Source organism: Clytia hemisphaerica, unplaced genomic scaffold (assembly GCF_902728285.1).
Source record: "Clytia hemisphaerica strain Z4C2 unplaced genomic scaffold, Clytia hemisphaerica genome assembly, whole genome shotgun sequence".
NCBI classification, from domain to species: domain Eukaryota; kingdom Metazoa; phylum Cnidaria; class Hydrozoa; order Leptothecata; family Clytiidae; genus Clytia; species Clytia hemisphaerica.
The window spans coordinates 865035-888778 of NW_027103918.1; the positions used below are offsets into that span (position 1 = coordinate 865035).

Below are 23744 nucleotides of genomic sequence, written 5' to 3' on the forward strand. Positions count from 1 at the left end.
TAAAATTCCAAATAAAGATTTTCCAAACCTAAACTTTTGTGGCGGTAGCTTTTGGTATGGTTGAATTTTTTTCTTTGATTTTAAAGGAATTTTAATGCGTATCTTCGTTTTTTCGCAAAACCACGAAGCAAAGTAGTGAACTTTCGGCAGCTTTTTGCTTTGGTTTAAAAACCGACCAGTTTTTTGTTACAGCATGAGACGATTTGGTGAATATACATATTGTCTTGTGAATTGAATGAACGTTCCGGAAGATTGTTTTTCTTACTTCGGCTCAATAAAAAACACGCGGAGTGGTGAAAAAGAACCGCATCATCATACTTGGAAGAAAAATATATCGTCAGTGAATGGTTAAAGTATAGAATTCTGATAGTGCTGAGAAAACCCTTTAGATGATCAAAATAGTTTCCCACTTTACAAAGAATGGAATTCTCGACGATCTAATCCTTTTCCATGAAAGTAATCCGGAAACACACAATATCCGGAGTTTCACAGCATACGGAAATCACGGAATGATGAAATTGACAGCTATTAAAATCCATATAAGCTGGGATTGAATCACAGTTTCGATCTAAATCCTTTCAGCTTAATAAGTTTTAGGTGTGTCTCTGATGAAGATGAGAAATAAACCAAGCATTACACACCTAGTTTCAATAATCAGCTGAACGAATCTAGGACAGAATCAAATAAAGAACCGCACAAGAAAATTGGTCAGTGCAAAAATCATCTGGGTATTTTTTGTGGCTGTCCAAAATTCCCATCAACGATGTTCATAGTGGTTACATATATAAATATGACGAACAGAGGATCGATAAGGAAGTGATCAAAATCAACATTAATTACTTTGAATTGTTATTAGACTGTCGGCAAGTAATTATATCTTATCGAAATGAATCAAAAATCGTTCCATCAAAAAAACCTGATACAAACCCTCCATGCTGACCTCAAAATAATTCTGTACAGGAAATTAGAAATGATTGAATTCGATTTCCCTTAAGAACCAGAAACTCGACTTATCTGTATCGTACGAAAGCGTTTTCATTTTTGCTTTATCATTTCCACTGATCGATTATAAAGGAAAGTGTTTTCTGTAGGCGTTCTAAGTTTCCTTTGAGGAAAAAGATTTGTTGGGAAGAATTTTTTGGCAAGCAATGCGACATTGAAATCAAAGACGAGCAGAAATATATCGCTACAAAAATTTATCTCATTGATTGTAAAGGAGAGACGTTTTTCCCTCAGAGTCTAATGTATGTCTAGTGTACGGCCTTCAATGCACGAGGGGAGTTATAGGTTGTCTGTCTGTCTGTCTGCCTGGCGTGTAGAGTATTGTTTTCTATGGTGTTTCAAATGTACCATTGTGTTTCTTTAACACACGGATTTCGTCCGAAATAAGTCGATGCATAATCTACGTTTTCTACAGAGATTTTTTTTTTATTGACCACATTTTAAACATTTCGTTTGATTGACAGCATCTTTTAATTAAAAATTAGGCGAAAGTTGCTCACGTGGAAAAGTCATCGGAGGAAAGCAGAAGAAGATTACCAAAACCTGCTCGACGATGTAGGGGATTTTGAGTTTTGTAGTTGGGAGTAGAAAGCAGTATTGTGTGAATGTCAATCATTGACACTCAAGATCGAGAGAAAAATGTAACCATTAAAAGAATTTTGATAAATAGAATTTTTTTTTTTTTTTCTACTTAAACAAACGATATCTACCCTCCATGACCATGCTTAACCACTTGTTCCATACTCGTTTTAATGAGAGATAAATTATCCAACCAGATTTGCAATCTGTCTTGTAGCTCTTCCCATTCTCCTTTACCGAAGGTTCTGCGACTCGTTGACCTGAAAATTCGATGAGAAAAATTCAACCAAAGTCAGTCAAACTTTTGTTACGAAGCCTTGAAATAGCGCTTTTCACCTTAATTTTGCGATAAAGAACTCCAGTTGCATTTAACGTGTTTGAGAGAAATATTTGTGCTTAGTAATTACCCAAAAGTTTGCAAGGCTATTGCAAAGGAACTGCTTAAAGTCTATCAAGGTCTTACCTGATTACAATCTTTTCATTGATTTGGTCAATTTTAGCATGTGCTAATCCAGATTTCACAACTAAAAAAAACATAACAAATTGAAAAATTAATAAAAACCATGTTAGAAAAATCTCATCGACCGCGATACACTGAGCTATATCATATCATAAGCCCTGGAGGCAGTTGGTCAATCCTTGCTAGCCAAAATGGCTTTAATCGGAGTTGCCTAATGAGGCCACTACTCTAAACAGTGTGGGTCAAGATAAATTTGAAAGCATAACAAAGCTGAATCGTAAATTGACCAACATTGAGTAGTGTACTAACTTAACAGTGGATTAATTTGGTGTGGATTTAATTTGGCGATTTTAGCCAAAATTCGAAAAGTTCGCAAAATTCGATGAATTCAATCCCCGCAAAAGTTAATCTACTTTTGGAAAGGAAATCGCCTTTCATCCACAGATGTCTTATCTAAAACACCAGATAGAGCTACGCCGTCCTTAGCTGAAGCAAAATAATCCACCATCTTAAACCAAAAGACGTCCCCATTTACTTGCGTGATCAATGAAATATTGAAGTCAATGCCTTGTAAAAAAAATTTAAACAGTGAAAACCAAGGTTTCTACTGTGACCTATATTCAGCAAAGATGGCGGATTATTTTGTTTCAAATGCCGTTGCTTGGTAAATACAGAGGTGCTCTATCTAGTGTTTTATATAAGATATCTGTGCTTTCATCCCCATGAAAGTGACTTTTGAAAGCACTTACAATCGATGACGAAATCTTCAATATCATCTTCATCTAAGTGTAAAGATTCTTTGATTTGTGCGAAAGAAATTTCTTTGTTGTTGATGGCTAATGAAAGCATGGTCAGAATGCGCATCTTCTCAATAATATGATCGTGTACCAAGCCTGAAAATATGGATGAAGAATCAGTATTTAACCGTTGGAAAGATATTAGTTTCGTTGATTCACAGGTGAATGTGATTCTTCAAAAATTGAATAATATTTATAAAAAGATGGCATCATTGACTAAGTCTACACAAAAATAACTCGATCATAATTAGGCAAGAGACTTGGAATCTCTCTTTCCCTTTCTTTGTCTTTACAGTCTTGATGTTGAGAACGGTGAAAAAGAATGTGGCCATTATCTCCGTTTATCTCATACAAAACGATGCGGTGAAGAAATGAGAAAGAAAATTGGGAAAAACCTGTAATGTGCGACTTTGAATAACGCCTCGAGCCCAAAAAATAACTCACCAGATTTATCAACGAATTCTTTATTGGCATTGTAAAATTCTTTATAGTCTGATAACTGTCCCGAAACAAGGATTTCCAATAACTGTAAACGGAAATTAAGGACGTTGAAGATTATTGTAAAATATGATATTTTGAGGTTTTATACCGTATGTTTTTCCTCTATTTAGCGTCGCACTTTGCACGCATAAAATCTTGAAAAATTAAACAACACCGCGTTGTTTATTCGAGGAAATAATGTTTTCTTGCTCTCATGAAAGCAACTTTTTTCTCTCTAACTTGAAATTATTCACGTTGCGTGGCGAGATCAGTAAAAAGATATATTACTGTTAATATTTGGGTAATTTTATGTAAGATACGGCGATGTCGAAATCAACCAATACACAACTAAATTATGAAAGCTGAGTGTAGTATATCAAGTTTTTTTCCAAGAAAGAAGATTTCTTCATCTTCAATAGACTATTTAGACAGCCGAAGAAAAATATAGTAATTATCTCATGAGTAATCAAAATGAAATTTCTATATTTTTTAGGCTTAAATTTTGAAATGTGTACTGATTGCTGACTAATAAAACACAGCTTCCATTATTCAGCTATGTACACATAGGCGATTTAAAAATTATAAAATGCAACGAAAATTGCCCCTGAAGCATTCAATTTAGCAAATTTGAACATTTTGTAAAAAAATCTTTAAGAGATTTTTGCATCTATCAATCATGAATTCATCAAAACTATTCTTCGTCTTGACTTTCGTCGTTATATTGTAGTTGTTGTTGCTGCAGGTAAGACCCCTACAGGTTTAATGTAGCCATGGCGATAGAGGTTGGTTAGGCGAAATTGTTTTTTGTGAGAGCCAGAAAATTAAAAATACCTTTGAAGACTTTCTCCTTAAATGGCACTGAAGGCGAATTTGAATGATTTTGGGAAACTTTCAGAGAATAATTTGGTTTTCTGTCATCCTTAAAGAAACTTTCGATGCGTGAAAAGGGTACTAAGCACATGCCCAGTTTCAATTTTGTCCATGTAAATTCCCCAACCAAATTGGAGCAGCCAGTGATACGTGAAAATTTCGGAGCGTAGAGATGCTACTACCTATAATGTTTTTCTCGTTTTTTTTTCAGATTTTTCCAAAACAAATGTTCGAGGTTCCTTAATGGTAAGTGATCATTTACTGAATTGAGAATTCATAGCTTTTCTTTTAAATCTAAGTGCTTATTTACTGAGTTGAAAATTCATAGCTTTCCTTTTGAATATATTAAGTGATCATTTACTGAGTTGAAAATTCATTGCGAAGCGAATATACATGAGCGAAGCAGTTTTGCTATAGTGTGTGCGTACCTTTAAACTCTATATACCAGGGAAGCGCAGAAGGAAAATGAAAATTTAGTTCCCATCTGTTAAATGTAGATAAGTATTTCGTTCAAGGTTGTGTTTCGCGTCCAAATATAGGTATCAATCTCAGTTTGGTAGATGGTTTCGTTAATAAAGTTGATCTTTACGGCACCGAAAATGTCCGAGTTAGGGCTTTTTTCCAAAGGAGACATTTCGTCGTTTCCGTATATTTTGTATCTCTTCCTTCACCTATGAGACAGCTGATTGGTTGATATTTTCGTACTATCAGACAACTGATTGGTTGATATTTTCGTTGTTATGGTTTCGATCTTTTTATTTTTATTTATCGAAACCATTTTGTGAATTTTTTATTCGAAGAATCTTTTATACTGAAAGAATAAAAAAACCATTTTGTGAATTTTTTATTCGAAGAATCTTTTATACTGAAAGAATTTTATCGACCTGGAAGCTTTTGGAAAACTCTACCAACTAGCTACCAGCTTAGTGAATTTATTGCTCTGCTGTGGCGATTATCATTTGGAAAAATCATATAATCAGTTTCATCCACCATAACATTTTGGATTCAATAAAACCCAACTTTGTGCACCAACAAGGAAGTATATATTTGTTGACTTTTTCCTCACTCACTTTTTTAGCAGTGGGAAGGAAATTGCACTCCACCTTTTACAGTCATAGTTTTCTTTTCACTTGAGAGAAATTTTTCTTGATGCTTGACACAAGAGTTAAATTTCCCAGCATCCTGTCTGTCTGTCTGTAACTATCTGATCTGATTAAGAAATATCAACACCGACACTTTTTAAATAAAAAATTTGACGTCCGACTAAAACAGAACAGTCCTAAATATCCACTATTTCTATATTTCTCTCATCGTTTTCGTCAAAATATCAGGACAATCAAGACTTTTTCCATTAGCTGGGCTAAGAAATTTGGGTCAATATGTCTGCTTTTTTAATTCTGTTATTCAAGCATTATTCTGTCAAAAGTTTTCGTGACTTTGTTTATAATTTTGACATTAACTGTGGTAACTCAGGAAAGTTAATGATTAGGGAATTGTTTATCGCTATGTCAAATGCACCGATTGAAACATACCATTTGATTCCTTCTTTTTGTCTTGGGCCGGATTATGATCACAGTCACTTTCAACAGTTTGTTGCTCAAAAATGTCTAATATATTTGCTGTACCAAATTTATGATTTAAATCTAAGTTCTGCACCAGACAAAAGAATCTGTTTTTACCATATCTAGCTTAGAGTGTATATTATGTCAAACATGTTATAATGCTTCAGAGAAAACTACATATGAAACTATCTGTCATATTGAGTTTCCTAATCGTTTTAACCATCATTCAATAAAAAATGAAGTTTCAAGATTAGTTAATGACCCACATGGACAGTTGCTTCAAGACTTGTATGATTCTGCAAATTGTCCATCTCGCACAATAGCTACGAAAAGTAAAACAATTGTCAACATTTCTGAATATTTGATTGTCTCAATTAAAAATATTTTGCTATGATCAGGCATCAAACCCTCCAAGAAAACTAGTTCCTAACCTCAATATTGAAACTCATTTTGAAAATGCATTACTAGGGAATCTAAATCTGTTTCCATTTTGATGGTTGAGAGATTAAATTTCTTGATTGCGAAAACAGGACAATTTTATAACTTTCACTGACTTAGGTTAGTTTTAACTCAACCTTGGAGCAAAATGGACTGATTGATAATTGGATTTCACTGAGTTCTTCTTCTTCTACAACATTGACTTAACTGGCAAGTAAATTAGAAAAAGGTGAACCGCGGGGGATGGAACCGAGATGAACTCATCTGGTAAACCGGCTGAATCGAGGTGAACCCAGAACTTAGCTTCTGCAGAACTTACTTTGAAATGTTCTTTGTGCATTTTTTGAATGTGGAAAAGTTTTGTTGACAACATACTTGAAAATTTTCTTAACTTTTGCCGTGAACTTTTGAACCTTCTTTGACATGCCTTTTGTCGTCAACTAAAAACTTTGAAAAACCTTTGTTGCTTATGAGTTATTTCATCTAATCTTTCCACCTCACCCAAATAGAGACTTACTCGCATGCATAATTTTGCGTTCTTTTAAACCATATGTAGTTAATTCCTGTTACAAAAAATGATGAATGAATCGTGGTACATTCACTTTCGGTCGGGGTAGTGGATGGCAAAATATGTTGTTCTTTGATTAGTTAGGGTTTGTTGTTCTTTTTTTGGTGCTTTTTAATAGATATTTGATTGTCGTTCTTTTTAGATGGACTGGAAACGTTAGATTAAAATAGTCTCTTTTCTCCTTTTTGTTCGCATACCTTACAAATGTGGAAATAAATTCTGTTTTGAACTTGGTACCGTGAGATTGGGTAACTTGCATCAGTGGAGGCTAACATGCATAGCCCTCAAATTAATGACCTGGCTGGTCATTAAAATACAACTACGCAGCTCCGCTCACAGCTCTACTCTACCATTTTTGTTTTGATTTAACTTTGTGTTTTAATGACCAGTCAGGTCATTTATTTGAGGGCTATGCATGTTAGCCTCCACTGATGCAAGTTACCCCATCTCACGGTATATAATTGTGTTTTAAATGTGGAAAGCTGTCAATTTGGAAATTTTCTTCCACGTTTGTCTAATACTCTCGGTTAGTCGGGGGGTTTGGAATAAGCAGGGTGCAGGGGGGTTGGAAGAAATCTCAAAATTTAATAAGCGAGGGGGGTTTTCCCTCCTTGCAATCTGTTGGAAATTATGAATATGAAATTGCTTTGTCCTGTTTTGAAAGTTTTTTCCTTTTTTTAACATTATTAGTATATTATGATAATGCAAAATGACTTTTTTTTTAATTATGAAATTTTTTGTGAAGGTGAAGCGTGACGCTACAGATCAAATCTGTGTTTTGACTGGACTCACCAACCTTTATGATTATATAAGGGTACAGTTTGTTTTTTATTTTTTTAAATTCAAAATGCCCTGAATGTGTTACTGTAGTGTTTTCATCTTACTTTTCTTATATTGTTGTCTTCATTTTTCATCAATGAGAGAATCTACAGATGTCATTGTTATAGAGAGGGACTATAAATTTTTTGCGAATGAAAGGATATTGGGAAAGACTGCAGCGAATGTATTAAGTAAAACTTCACAAATGCCATTGAATATACAGTGTTTGTATGTCTTAAATTTCTTGCTTGCAACTTGCGAATCGAGGAGGCTCTGGATCGCTTCGCAACTTTTATATATATACGGCTTGTAGCTTTCCTTTTGAGTCACTTAACAATCTATAAAGACCAACGATTTAAATCACTCAGAAACAATATTTATCTGTTGTTTTATAGTGTTCTATAAAATACAGTACTTGTCGATCAGCATCCAAAGACTACAAAGATGATATGAAATGTACGCTTGAACGTACATCATGTCGAACTGCATGTGCTTGCAAGGTAAGGCTGCTGCTTTTAGAATACAACTACCTGCAATTTGATAGAAAGGACGTTTGGAGAACTACTGACTGCAATACCCCTGTTTCAGTGATTCAATGAAAATTTTTTAGCGGCTGGGATACACGCTCTTTTTATAAGAACAATTTTATGAGAACACAAGGACAATTCTAAGAACAGATTAAGAACAAAAAAGGCTCAGCTCTAGTGAATATTTAAAAGAAACTAAATAGGACCAAGGCCGAATTAAAGATATAAATTAACACCCTTACACAACAGTGTTTAAAGTCTTTATAAATTCTTCCCGCTAAATCATTCATAAAGGCTCGAAAAATGTACAGACGTCGGAAAATGAAAAAAATGTTCTAAAGTCATATTACAATAAGAATATTTTGAGAACATTTAAAGGCATGAAAATTTCAAAAAATTAAGAACAGCCCAGCCTAAGCCAAAATTTACTAGTTCTCATGCAAAAAAGGGTGTACGTAAAAAAGCCAAATTTCAATGGTGATGGAGAAAGAATTTCTAAGATGAAGTTGATGGGGATTGAATTCCTTTTTTGTTTGTTTGCAGCTCATTAAATTTAGCTGGGATTCCATAATTTTAAGTGCTTTTTATTGTTGGTTGGATTTTCCACGCTGACTGTCAGCTGTTTATAATGAATTATTATGAAATAAATTGAAAAGAATCTAAGATGAAAACTGTCTATTTCAACATCGATAGAATACAAATTGTTCATCTTAAAATCACTTAACCGTACTCCTTTACAAAGTTAAAGTTATAAGTTGTATTAACTTCTACAAGAGATTTCGATTTCAGCTTTTATAACTTTCACAATGACCATTATATTTTTGACCAATTTTTTCCAATGGACAAGGGGTCCAAGGAGTTTACTCCAAGAGAGAAATTAAGGTCTTCGATTGTTACCACCAACCCGCTGAATCCATCAGAGTTCAAAGAAATATATGGCAACTTTATTTTCTTTTCATTTTAGTGTGCCAGTATCGTAGAAGAGGCTTCATGTGATAAAGACATCATGACTTGTTCTTACAAATATGAAATATGTCATAAGGGATGCAAGAGTTCATGATGCGTGGAAAATGAAATATGTTTAGTTCAGCTTTTGAATTTATTTGTAAAATCTAATCTCACCTTACTGACTTATATATAATATTATGTCACCTCACAAATTGAATTTGTCATTTCAGTTCTGGAAACGGGTCGAGAAGGCTTAGCAACTTCCATATCGGGGTGAGAAATCCCAAAGCTTTTTAGGTGTAACATTTTGATTTCTTCTATTCAACAGCCCCCCCCCCCTCATAACAAATTTTGTATAGCTCTTAGTTTATGAATTATGAGACGATCAAACCCTTAGTCTGGTTAATAATAACAATAAGAAATAAGAAAGATTTGTGAAATTAATGAGCAACATGCTGAATGGACCTCCCTAAGATAGATAGTCAGAAACGTGCTGAATGAGGATGAAAACGTAGAAAAGAAAAAGAAAAGACAATAGCATAGCATAGAAATACGTAAGCTAGAAAAACATGATGAAGCTCGTTTCACACTGGCTTTCCGATGGAAAAGGGCCCTATATAAAAGGATTTTTGGGCATAAACAAAAACAATCCTTTCTTTCCTGCGAAGATAGCTCTTTAAAGATAAAATCTAATGTAGCAACGTCCACGAATACAAAATTTGGCCCAAATTTGGCTAGAAATTTTTCTGTTAAAAATCTTGAAGTCATACATTTTAAGGATTAAAATTTCGTATCACTCAGTATCACTGTGTAAAAAATCAGGAAAAACTAATGAAGGAATTTCACAGAAAGTCCAAAAAAAACCTTTTTTTAGGCGCTTTTTGGCTCAGATTTGCTCAAAACTTTTATTTTCGAAAATCGGGCTCCACCAGATTTTAAACAATACTATTTCACATCGTTGTGCAAAAACTCAGAAAAAAAATACCAGTCAATCGCGAGAAATGCTCATTTTCCCTAAAAATGACAAAATGGAATTTCCCCAAATAATAGAGAAAATCCATAATTTTTATGGCTAAAAAAGGTTTGCCGGGAAACACAGAAAAAAGCTGACGAACAGACGAACAGACGGACGAACGAAAAAAGTAAAATTAAAGGACCTCCGAGGTAGGTCCAAAAAAACGCATTAAAATTGCGCACGTTTGTTGCAAAACAAAGTATTTGAGCCTATGGGTGCGCCGTAAAAAATTTTCTCTCTTCCAAGTAAAATTTTCCGAGTTTTAAAAGATTAAAATGAACCAACCGTTTTCAGGCGGAAAGAAAAAAAGATAAATTTCGAATATTGAGGGGTTGTTTATTAAATTTACTTGATTAGATCCGAAGTATAATCGATGAATAAAAAAGTTACTTTCAGAAAGTGCTCGATAACGTTTAAAATCGACCTATCAAATTTTTATTCTAAAATTGGCAATCACAATAGCCTTTTGTATGATTGAAGATCACTTTTTAGTAATTAAACGAATAAATTTTGAAACTAGAGCCTCGAAAGGGTTTTAGATCTTCATCAAAACCATTTTGATTTATTTTGAACGAACTTGTTCTCTGATGTTTGATTCTTGACTGGATCAAGTCTAAAAGTGTAAGGCTGGATTTATCTCGTAGCCAATATTTGATGTATTGCAGTAGCGTAGACAAGGGGGCGCAAAATTTGTGTAGGAGAGCAGATTTTTATGACACAATAATCATCTCACAAATTTTGCGCCTCTCTGTCTACGCTACTGTATTGTATTTTTTATATTTATAAATTTTACCAGATTTTTCGGGCATTTTTGACGAATTTCTTCCTTTCATTGAAATTCAACTTTCCTTCAATAGCGAAAGGTCACTTTGACAGCTTATATATGCATATTATATACATACTGCAAAATAAATTTCAACTCAAAAGAGTCTTTCATTTATTTCATGGTGCAAAATGATGGCCTATTGACAAAACGACCGACTGAATCAGTTTTTACAGGTTTTCAATCTACCATTTACATTTATAATGAAGAACATTATCATTTACCTTATGAATGGGTTGTCCAGCCAGGATTTCCACAGGTTTCAGTTTCAATAAATGGTCCATGATAAAAACGTCTTGTTTTCCAATGAAATCTAAAACACATTTCTCAGCATCCTCTTTTGCTTGTGTGGCACTGCTTTCGTCATATGTGGACAGTAATTTCAATATAACACGAGTTGCCTCCTCGCTGAAGAGAAATCATACAATACCACTATTACAACATTTAGAGTTAGAAGTTTTGCAATGATTGTAAAAACCGAACGACTATATAGTGAACTTTCCAAACTCTGCAATATTTTCTTCTTCTTGGGAAAAAAATTACAACAGAACTGAAAGTGTCAGGAAGTAAAAAAAGAAAATAGACCGATACAGAAGCCAGCTTTCATGCATTTTAGATAATCAGAGATCTGTCATATTCTAGCTGTGATATTATGAGCTGAAGGGCTATACTAACTTGACCATGGAAAAAATGCAAAGAGAAAATATAAACAAGCTATATGCTGAATGGACCTGATGATGAAAGTTAGATAGCAATAAAGAGAAAATGAAAACAACCATTAAATTTCAGCATTCATTGTTGATGGGGGGATAGGAAGGGGAGTAGGGAGAATAGAAAAAAAAAGTTCCAGTTACTAACATCAGTTTTATTGACAATTGAATCATGCTTGATGGTGGGCATTGTTTATTAATAATGTTTTTTGTGAAAATAACAAAGAAATACAAGGAAAAAGTCAAATGAAAATCTGCAAAAATTGTCAATAAAACTGATTTTTGAAGATGAAACTTTCAAAAAATCGCCTCCGAGGTGGTTCAAAAAATAAAAAGTAGTATTTCACTCAACAAACAATATGGTGTGATACCTCTTTTGTTGATCCTTGAGTGCACCATGCAAATCTCTATAACAAGTCCTTCTGTTTTCGATAATCACATTCCATTTATTCAACCAATCATCGACCTGGAAGGTAAAATAAGTGAGATGTAATACTTTCCAATCTGCACAATTGAGTGACTGACAAATCAATACCAGGTGTGCCAGAAATAAGTTACCCTCTTTTAGTAAGTGAAATTTCGCGAGTTCTCTTTTTAAAGAATCAAATCTACTATCATTGGAAAGAGGAAGGATAAATAATTTAACTCGAGAAATTAGTTGTCAAAGAAGGTAACTTTCTTTCTGGTACACTCATTAATTTAATAACTATTCTCAAAATTATCAGGTATAAGCTTGAGTCAATCAAAAAAACAAGTTTCATTACTTTTTCAGAATACTTACAACTTTCAATTGTGTCTCAATATCATCAGTCAAACCAAATTTAGATGCCAAGTTTACTTGACCCAAGTATGTGTCGAAACGTAAACCACTAGTTGCAGGGAGCGCGGTGAACAAATTCTTTAATCTTTAATGGAAAAAATCAGATTCAAAATCATATGTAAAGCTAAAAATCAGAAGTGAAGTATGTGAGAATTTGAAGCTTTTCTTAACTTTGATAGTTCAATCTTGATAGAACAAAATACAATCTGTATATAGTCAAGGATAATGCGGTGATACCACAATTAAGGTAAATGCAATTCATGATAAGCTTAAAAGAGATTGTAACCCATACATGCTATTACCACAATTAAGGTTATCCTCGACTGATAGAGACCGATCTTCAAAATTAGAATATCCCATAAAACTCCTAGAACGTTCCAGAATGTTCAGAAACTTCCTTAAGAGCCATTTTTTTTAAAAATCTTCAGAATAAAGAAAGTGTGATACCTCACCCTCTTAGATTTTGATGAAATTTTGACCAAATGATCCATCACACAAGAAAATAAGACTATGAAAATTTCACCTTGATATCTCAAGTAGTTTTGAAGATACAGCGTCTCAAAGATAGGCTACTAAGCGAAAATTGACCCCTAAAAATCATGAACTCTGGTGGGGAGCAGATTTTGAAAGCCAATGAATTTTTATTCAAGTACATTAGAAAGCTGATTTACAGTGGATTTCAAGAACTTTTTGTAGGGAATCAGAAAAAATCAAATTGAGTCTCCAAAATTTTCCCCGAAAATCTTTAGTATCTCCTGTAGAGGGCTTCAAACTTTGTGTAATCTGGGTTTAGAAGCACTTTTAGCTGTCTGCTGATGGTCCGTTGGAGACTTTTTTGAAGCAAACTTTTGACCTGGAGTGGTTTACTGGTGGGTTTTGGCCACAAAAATAACATTTTCAGGATTTCTATTTTTGCGTAACCGTCAAAAATGGCCGAAAAAATTGCTATTTTGGCAGATCTGGAGCAAAATTCAAGATGGCGTATCTTTTTGAACCCCCTACAAATTTTTTTGAAACTTTCAGTAATGCTTCCTTAGTAGGTCTAGTTTATAACCTCAAAAAATCTCAGTGGGGCCTTGAAGTCTCTTAAAGATATGATCGATTGAAAATTTGCTTAACTTCATTGTTTTTTCCCTCCTAAAATGCTAAATCAGGCCCACTTAAGGGCTCTAAAGGTAAATTCTTGTCAAAATATTGGTTGATCTTCTCTAGCCAACTAATCATTGGCATTAAGGGAACAACTGTAAAAAAATTCAGGTCATTTCCATTAACAGATGACATTTTATGACTGTTTCTTTATTTTTAAGTATAGAATATGTAAAAAAAAATGAGACTGACATCTGGCCTTTCCTACCATTCCAGGGCCTATATTTTCAGGAAAAGCCTCAACCTTTCACAGTTTGGTGAATATTATTCTTAAATATAAGCAGGTTACTTCAACTAAATGGGTTTAACAGTACTTAATTCCTATTCAAAAACTTTTTAGACTCATTCAGAAATCCTACTTTGACAATAATTTGCGCTTTACCGCAAAATTTTTAAGTCCAAGTGTCGTGATTAACTTTAGACTGTCCAATATCTCTATATTTGTGTACACTGACAGCCTTACTTGTTGATTCTTAAATAACTAAGCAACATTACTAGGGTGATATTTTCTGAGATACTGCAAACAATGATGTTTAAATCTTCTGGACAAGAAAGATTGGACAGTCTAAAGTTAATCACGACACTTGGACTTAGAAATTTTGCGGTAAAGCGCAAATTATTGTCAAAGTAGGATTTCTGAATGAGTCTAAAAAGTTTTTGAATAGGAATTAAGTACTGTTAAACCCATTTATTTGAAGTAACCTGCTTATATTTAGGAGTAATATTTACCAAACTGTGAAAGGTTGAGGCTTTTCCTGAAAATATAGGCCCTGGAATGGTAGGAAAGGCCAGATGTCAGTCCCATTTTTTTACATATTCTAAACTTAAAAATAAAGAAACAGTCATAAAATGTCATCTGTTAATGGAAATGACCTGATTTTTTTTACAGTTGTTCCCTTAATGCCAATGATTAGTTGGCTAGAGAAGATCAACCAATATTTTGACAAAAATTTACCTTTAGAGCCCTTAAGTGGGCCTGATTAAGCATTTTAGGAGGGAAAAAACAACGAAGTTAAGCAAATTTTCAATTGATCATATCTTTAAGAGACTTCAAGGCCCCACTGAGATTTTTTGAGGTTATAAACTAGACCTACTAAGGAAGCATTACTGAAAGTTTCAAAAAAATTTGTAGGGGGTTCAAAAAGATACGCCATCTTGAATTTTGCTCCAGATCAGCCAAAATAGCAATTTTTTCGGCCATTTTTGACGGTTACGCAAAAATAGAAATCCTGAAAAATGTTATTTTTGTGGCCAAAACCCACCAGTAAACCACTCCAGGTCAAAAGTTTGCTTCAAAAAAGTCTCAAGGACCATCAGCAGACAGCTAAAAGTGCTTCCAAACCCAGATTACACAAAGTTTGAAGCCCTCTACAGGAGGTGCTAGAGATTTTTGGGGAAAATTTTGGAGACTCAATTTGATTTTTTCTGATTCCCTACAAAAAGTTCTTGAAATCCACTGTAAATCAGCTTTCTAATGTACTTGAATAAAAATTCATTGGCTTTCAAAATCTGCTCCCCACCAGAGTTCATGATTTTTAGGGGTCAATTTCCGCTTAGTAGCCTATCTTTGAGACGCTGTATCTTCAAAACTACTTGAGATATCAAGATGAAATTTTCAGGGTCTTATTTTCTTGTGTGATGGATCATTTGGTCAAAATTTCATCAAAATCCAAGAGGATGAGGTATCACACCCTGAAGACTCTTAAAAAAAATGGCTCTTAAACACTCACAAAGGATCTTTTGTGCACATATGTTTAATAATTAACTCGATTGGAACCAGAAGATATTGGAAGACATTTCTACCAGTCTGGAAAGGAGGGAAATGTTACGCCGGAGCTGCGCCAACTTAACTGGGAAAAGTTAAAGGTAGCAGATCTCAAACCTCAAATCTACGCCGGAGATCTCCGGCGCACAAGCCGCAATTTCCAGACTGGCATTTCTAAACTAGCAAATGAAGGGAAAAGTCTTAAGAACAACTAAAGTCTATGAACGGGTGTCGAAATGTTCTCTATCGTTCTTTTTACTTTTTGTATCCAAAAAATCACTTGTGATGAAACTTTTTTCTCGAGATTCGAGTTACCAAGATCTTCCTTTAACTTTGTTTTTAAGGTTCACATAAAGAATATTAATAAAATGATTTTGATAGCATACATATTAATTCTTAATAAAGCATTGCTCTGTGAAGCACCGACATCCGTGACTTTGGTGCAGAATTTCCTGGTCAGCTTCTCATCGAATGAACAAAAGAGGATTAAGTAAATAAAACTATTCATCAAAGCCTCCAAATCTAAAATAAAAGAAGGGAATTTTAAAGAATAATACACATATTGAGAAGATCGTTTTGGAAGGTCAGAAACCTTGCCTGACTCCAGAAAAACACCTTTGGAGCTTTGTCAATTTATTGATGAATTTCACCGAACCCAGGTTTGTATCACTGAATTTAGGCACTACCCTAGACAAAAAATAAAATATACTCAACATGGGGAGCTGTAACTTTAAGAATCAATAAAACTAACTAGTCCTTCTTTTAAACCTGGGTATAGATGATGAACTGGCCGACAAAGCAAGAATCCTTCTCAATAAACATTCTTCTGAAAATAAAACAGACCTGCGTCAGCAGCAGATTTTAACCAGTTATCACAAGCATCTAAAAGACATGAGACTTCTTCCAGAATATTCTCTTTGCTTGTTGAAGTCAAATCTGCTCCAGCTGAAATGAGGTATTGTCGGATTTCATTGGCCTACAAGAAAAAGAAAAGCGATGAACTATGATTGTTAGCTGCGTTACTGTAGAAAAATTTAAATCTGACATATTTATTTGAAAAATTATTTCGGAATGAAGGCTTCTTCTTATTCTTCTGATTTTTCTATATTTATTATGTACCCTTATTTTAGATTTAGATTTTCATCTCCAAAAAACAGACTATTTGATTTTACAGGATTATACATAGAGTTGACGGAAAATTTGTTAAAGTGGAGAACAGACTGTTTACTAAAATTGATATCTTTCTCAAATGTTTGATACATTTGTTATTATACTGTAGAGGATTATTAAGATTTACAAGGTTAATTGTAGTGTTATTTTGCGCATAGCATGCAGAGTTTTGTTGGGATGGTCTGAAGATTGCTTGTTGCTAATAAGCTGGAGATGGTAGTTTAAAAAAACAATCTTCACAAGTGAAAAGCTAAAACCTTTTGTTAGTTTATCATTTATATATGGTACTTTCCAGGGGGGGGGGGGTGAAGCAGTTAGTACAAGACATCATGCCGGTAAAAGGGTGGTCCCCTGCTAAAAATTTGCCAAATTTTGGTACTAGCTGTGTAAAAAATAGGATTTTGTGAGAAAATTTTAAAAAAAAGACCATATTTTACCAAAAAAAATTTTTGGGAAGTAGATTTTTTTTTCAAATTTTCGAAAATTTTTTTTTAAATCTTTAAAACAATTTGCTGGTTGCAATAGAAATTTGATTTTCTAAAATGTTGTTTTTTCCTATTGAAAGCTATGGAAAATTGAATCATTTTTAAGATAGTAAATTTTATTTGATTTGATTTTATTGAATTTATGAAGGTCAAAAGCCTTTTTCAAGGCTAAATTCAGTTAGTACTAACTGTACTAAGTGTACCAAGGTGGTGGTGTTACTAACTTCTTCCGAGAAAGCAGTTAGTAGGCATGATGTCTTGTACTAACTGCTTCACCCCCCCTGTACTTTCGATAAATTTTTTGATTAAGTGTCGAAAAAACAGAATTTCTTAAATTTTTCAAAGACGCCTGTAAATTTTTGTGAAAGCCCCAGTATGACAAACTAGAGCACAATCTTTAAGTGCTAATGACGAAACCAACTGAAACAAGCGATACTTTTATGGACCTACCTGGTTATCAAACTAATCAGTGAACATTGAAACAATGAAACACATAAGACATAACTGGTCAAAATACAAAAAAATAAAGAAAATGAAAGCATATCCTATTGAGAGAAACTATCAACACTATTGAAAAAGATTTTTGAAAAATAAATAAAAAAGCTATTAAGCGCTTTTCTTTATAAAAACCACTATCAGAAAAATGCACAGCTTAATAAGTAACGTTTCCGGAAAACTCAAACTGTCGCACTCTATCGTGACATTTTCTTCTGTTAGAAAAAATAATAATAAAAAAATAATTTGGCTAATAACATTGATCTATGCTCATAAATAGTGATTCTTATAGATAAAAATTCGTTTTTCAGCCAAAAAAATAATAAGTGTTTACAGAAAACTCAAATCATCGCGCTCTAAGATGATATTTTCTTCGTTTAGAAAAAATAATAATAAAATAATAATTTGGCTAAGAACATTGATCTATGCTTATAATTAGTGATTCTTATAGATAAAGATTCGTTTTTTAGCCAAAAAAATAATAAGTGTTTCTAGAAAACTCAAATCATTACCCTCCACCGTGACATTTTCATCTTAAAAAAAAAAAAACTTATAAAAATAATAATAATAATATGGCTAAGAACATTGATGTATTCTTATTAAAAGTGGTTCTTATAGATAAAAATGCGATTTTTGAGCCAAAAAATTTTTTTTGCAAAAATCTGCTTGAGCCATCTTTTAACTATGATTGTACCCTACTTTCATGCTAAAAATCAGAAAAAATTTATGATCCAAAGTCCAAAAAACCTGTTTTTAAGCTGTTTTTTGGCCCAAATTTGCCCAAAATTTTTTTTTTCGAAAATCGGGCTCCGTCACATTCGAGGGTTTATGTTCATGCACCTTTGTGCCAAAAATCAGAAAAAACTAATGAGCCAATCTCGAGAAAAGCTGGTAACTAACTAACAAACTAACGAACTAACGAAACTAACAAACATGGGTTAATTTATAGGACCTCCACCCCACCTGGGTAGGTCCAAAAATGGCAAAGTAACATTTGGCATTGAATGAACTTCTCTAAAATTGATACCAGGTATGGCAAAAATTATTGAAATTGACATACTTTGTATGATAATTCAATGACTACTAACAATTATAGAATATTTTTTTTGAAATTTTGCCATTCCAAAAATAAATTCAAAGAAAAACAACAATGTTTTAAAATTGAGCAAAAGCTTTTCGATTAAAAACCATCTTCAGTACTACAAATGATGTTAAAAATTGGAAATCAAAAAAGTTACAATTTATGTGTTTATCATAGCCCTCAAGAGACTGTCTTTAAATGACCAACTTGACTCAAACCGATTAATTCTTTTCCGAAATGGAGTAACTTAGTCAATTATTTTAATTACTTTTTACATATTCCCTTAACAGGCATTGCCTTTTGTATTTTAGTATGTTTCTTTTATCCAGTTTTTTACTACATTTAATTGCTTTTAAACACACAAATTGTAACTTTTTTGATTTCCAATTTTTAACATCATTTGTAGCACTGAAGATGGTTTTTAATCGAAAAGCTTTTGTTCAATTTTAAAACATTGTTGTTTTTCTTTAAATTTATTAATTATAGAATAATTTATATATTGTTGAAACCGCAAATAAAGCTCCACTCTACACGTTGGGATATTTTATTTTTGAAATTTCTGTAAAAAAGATTTAACCTGTAAACCTGAAACCTGAACCTGTAACCTAAAACCTGAAACCTGAACCTGCGTTTCGAACTAGCCAGTAAAAAATACAACTTTTCTATTTTTCCTTTTTTTTTACAAAAGTTCTTTCTAGGAATGAAAATAAAGGGTAGTGATAATTGAATAATATCCACTGATGATCCGCGGCACTATCGTAAAGCTAGAGTTACTTCCCGTACTTTTCGCTTGAGAAGTTGATTGACAGATTAAATTTTTCACCCGCGCGGGCATTCTGCCAGCGTTCTGCAACAGTTTCTGGCTCAATCCTCCGACTGTGGTAGACTCAGTTAGGACAGATCATTTCGATGGAAGTTGTTGGAATGTTTACAAGACTCTTGACAGAAAATCCTTTGTTTTATTGTCAATGATCCAGACTCGATCATTCGAACTAATCGAACTGATTTTCTAATCCAACTAATCGAACTTTAATCGAACTTAATCGAACCTAATCGAACGATTAAAGTCAGTGTAGCTGGAACCTCCATATTCCAGGATTAGAAAAAGCTATACCTGTTATCTTTTTTCTTTAAAGAATCAACAAGCCATCAACATCGATAAATTACACACATTTCCTCAGAAACTTTTAAAATTATCTGCCATTATGACTTTCTTTCAGCCGTTCCGAAATTAACCAATCGGGTTAGGTATCGGAATTCCTATGGGAGTTATTTTCCGAGATTTGTAAAATAGCTAAGTCTACCAGTTACATCAAAATGCCTCGAAAATGTCAATATGAAAATTGCGTAATCAGAGAACGTATGTCTCGCTCATTATAAAAAGACTGAGACAAACTTTCAATAATTGGATTGTAACATCGAGTTAAGTCTCTTTTGTTAAGTCACCAGGGGGTAAATAAAACAGACCTTGATACATTTATCGTTCGTTTCAACTTGACGATTCGTTTAAAACTCAGCCTCCTAAATATTTGGGGTAGGTAAAATATGTACAAAGAAATTCATACTTTTCCAACCCGGCAAATCTTTAAAAAAGAAGCGAACAATAAAATATAATTACCCTTTCCAAATAAACCTCTTCGGTGGCGAGCGTAGTCTACTCTGACGTAATTGTAAAATTTATGTGATGGGAGTTTGACATAGTAATATAATGTTGTTTGGGGAATTATGAAGTTCTCTGGAATTTCGATTGCATTTATTCAGGTTGATTTTTTATGACTTCTAATGGGTACTTTTTCTAACGAGTTTGATTACTCTGTTCTCACACTTATGTCTTTTTTTTTCGCATCCTTTTCCGTGATTAATTTTATTTATATTTTTAAAGACAGGTAAAAAGGCATATTGATGTAACTGTCTGCAAAAAAACTTTTCCCGGGGGTTTGAGGAATAAACAGAACTGTTATCATTTGTTTTTTATTTAACCATATATTTAAATTTGCGCTCAAAAATACTTAAATAAATAGGCTAATAATATTCAATATACTATTCGTATCTCTCACAAAATTAACACTTACAAAACGACATAGTTTATCATTTAGAGTACCCCCGTGTTTGGACCATACTATCGTGGGCGCAAAATAGGGCGGAAACTAAGTAGCACCCTCAGTGCAAGATTGCCACCTCATCTTTATTCGCCCGCGCGAAAAAGCGAGCTAATCATTTTTTTCTCGCGCGCTCAAGGGAAAAAGGAAAGTGATCGATATTCTTTGAAGGAAAAACGTCAGAAACAAATCTAAAGACCAAAAGATGTATTTTGTTGTTGAGAATCGATCCTGTAAAGGTGAAAAAAATTCTGCTATGCGTTTTTTTCGGAATGCTGAAAAACTCTAATTTCGATCTTTCTTAAGGTAAAGAGGTTGCGAGATTTGGGTTAGCGAGGCAAAAATTGCTAAAAAACTGGTAAAATCGTAATCCTCAAAAATCGAAGTTCCAGCCTCACTGAAAGTTGGATTAGTCGAACTACAGTAATCGAACATTCAGATTTTCTCCAAAATTGTGAGTGTTCGATTAAGTTCTATTAGTCCGATTAGATTCGACTATGTTCGACTAGTTCGATTCAGATTAAGTTTGATTAGTTCGAATTAATGGAAGGACCTATCAAACTAATCCAACTAGTCGAACTTAATCGAACTAATCGCCAGACGACTTATCGAACTAATCGAACTCAAATTTTACCAAAAATTGTGAGTGTTCGATTAGGTTCGATTGGCTCGACTAATCGAACTCTAATCGTTCGATTAGGTTCGATCAAGTTCGATTAGTTTGATTAGAAAATCAGTTCGATTAGTTCGAATGATCGAGTCTGGAATGATGACAGTGCCGTTAATAATTTTGTTAGATCTGACATATTGATGTTTGTAAGTGCACTTTATAATTTTGATTCCCATCAAAGAATCATTTTCTGGTTTTCATGTTATTAGATGCTGTTTTAGAGCTTTAGAGCTAGCCTGCCTTTCCTTTTTATACTTATTTCGATCTAAGGGATTGCTTGAATTTTGGCAAGTAACCTCACCACCCCCACAAAACAAACAACCCAAGTACAGTAAACAAAAGAGACAAAATAAAATAAAATCTAAAAAACTCTGTTTGAAATCTTACCTGTTCTTTTTCAGGAATGTCAATGAATACTGGTAGAGAGCTTTCCATTTTGTTTCAATGATCTCGAATTGAAAATTTGTTGGAAACGTGCGTGATTCTTCCCTGGTGGTAACTTTTTCTTCTGTCAACGTGATCACTGCTCAGCTACCATTTTTGATGAGAAAATGCGGTTTGTGTAATTTACGATGCGCGATCCAACGATTCACGATGCACGATGCACGATCCATGCATGATTTATGTCGATTTATGTTAATTATTCTAATTATGCACGAATAAGTTTTCATAATTTAAAATAACTTATATTTTTGTGTAGAAAAAACAAAAATTGATAGCGAGAGAAAGAAAATGTTCGCCGCATGCCTCACTCGTTTTTAAAATAAAAGAAAAAGCCTAGACGTCATAGAAAAGTTTTGGCGCGAAAAATTTATCAAAACACAAACTCATTTTTGTACGTTTATTATTTTTTTAAGAACAGTGAATAAGGTAAAAAAGGAATTACTGGCTACATTTTTTGCATGTTCTATAAAAGCCTTCAGCAACTCAATGGCAACTGGTGCTTTTATTTATTGATCTTTTTCTTTGTTTGATGATCAAGTTATTTCATTTGATCTTTCTCAAAAAAGGTGAGTTTATACACGCGCTCTTCTTTAAAAAACGTCTTCCCTACTTTACCACAACATTGTAAATTTTTATTTATAACCATGTCTCGCCCTGTCTCAATGCAATGGATTTGGTTGGTTTAATCGGAGAAACGTTTTTTTTAAGAAAGAAAAAAAGTTTATGTTTTGATGTGATTTGATTGTTGAGGTTAAAATATATACGCGCATATTTTACATTGATTTTCCAGGAATACAAAAGAAGGAATTAAAATATGTGATTACTAAAACCTGTAAATGCATAATTAGAATAATTAACATAATATATGCATGGATCGTGCATCGCGCATCGTGAATCGTTGGATCGCGCATCGTAAATTACACAAACCGGAGAAAATGTTAACATTCTAAAAATGTTTCCCGGGTATAGAAACACTGTTGTGTTGAGGTAAAAATACTACGGAGATAAAACTCCGTCGAATTGGATCTCAAGTTCTCCCTTATCGGCCACAAATTAGTCGGCCCTAAAATGACTAAATTTTGGCTTGCAGTGGAACCTCTAATTACTTAGCGGACACCATCGGGGAAAGGGGTTAGTGTCTGCTAATTAGAAGTGTCCGCCTTTTAGAAACTTTTGATCTTGGGGCTCTAATTTTGAAATTAGGCCATACCAAGGTGTCGAAAATACAAAATTGGGGTCTAAAGTACTTATCTGCAGACACTAGGTCATAGAAGAACAAGAGAAAGGTTATTAAAACGCAACAATTTAGTTTTTAACAAATAAAAGAAAATCTAGTGATATATGATTTCTTTGGCCAACCTAAATTAAATTCGTTGAATGGGTCAAGGGAAAACTGGACATTTGTAGAATTAAACTGAATAATAAGACTAATAAGTGCTTGAAATAAAAATATCTAAAAATTTTTTTTTCGATTTTGGACGTCTGTGACCCGTTTGATATTCAATGTCCGCTAATTGGAGAGCTAAAATAGGGGTTTTGGCCATTTCGCGCGAAAAAATTTGTCCGCTAATCAGAGGGTCCGCTAATTGAGTGTCCGCCTTTTAGAAACTTTTTTATGAGGATTTGACTAGGAAACGGCAGGGGAAAAGGAAATTGTCCGCTAATCAGAGGTGTCCGCCTTTTAGAGTGTCCGTTAATTAGAGGTTTTACTGCTCAATTCACGGCAGTAGCGAGATTATGTATCGGAGATATTCTACGGCTACGGTTGCGGGGCTGCTTGTACGGGTCGTCAACAAAGGCGACATGTCGTTGTCTACTTTGCTCTGTACGGGAAAAACACCAAAACACCGTATAAGCAAAGTCGACATAATGCCGTACGTCAAATATCGAACTTGCTCTCACCCGCCATTACTTGCCTTACTCGCCATTTCCCTCGCCACTTTAGCCGTAGCCGTAGAGAATTCCAGATAC

At 33.7% G+C, this 23744-nt stretch overlaps 1 protein-coding gene across 1 annotated transcript; it reads right to left on the bottom strand.

Annotated features, from left to right (window-relative positions):
* Nucleotides 1–1659: 1659 nt before the first annotated feature.
* On the bottom strand, nucleotides 1660–21883 carry LOC136809633 (eukaryotic translation initiation factor 3 subunit M-like). Its single transcript, XM_067066179.1, has 10 exons — nucleotides 21717–21883; nucleotides 16173–16305; nucleotides 15716–15851; nucleotides 12380–12503; nucleotides 11970–12064; nucleotides 11113–11296; nucleotides 3283–3364; nucleotides 2791–2934; nucleotides 2045–2105; nucleotides 1660–1841 (listed from the first exon to the last, which is right to left on the bottom strand). The coding sequence occupies exons 1-10, from the start codon at nucleotides 21762–21764 to the stop codon at nucleotides 1709–1711; spliced, it is 1140 nt and encodes a 379-aa protein (XP_066922280.1). The 5' UTR covers nucleotides 21765–21883; the 3' UTR covers nucleotides 1660–1708.
* Nucleotides 21884–23744: the final 1861 nt, after the last annotated feature.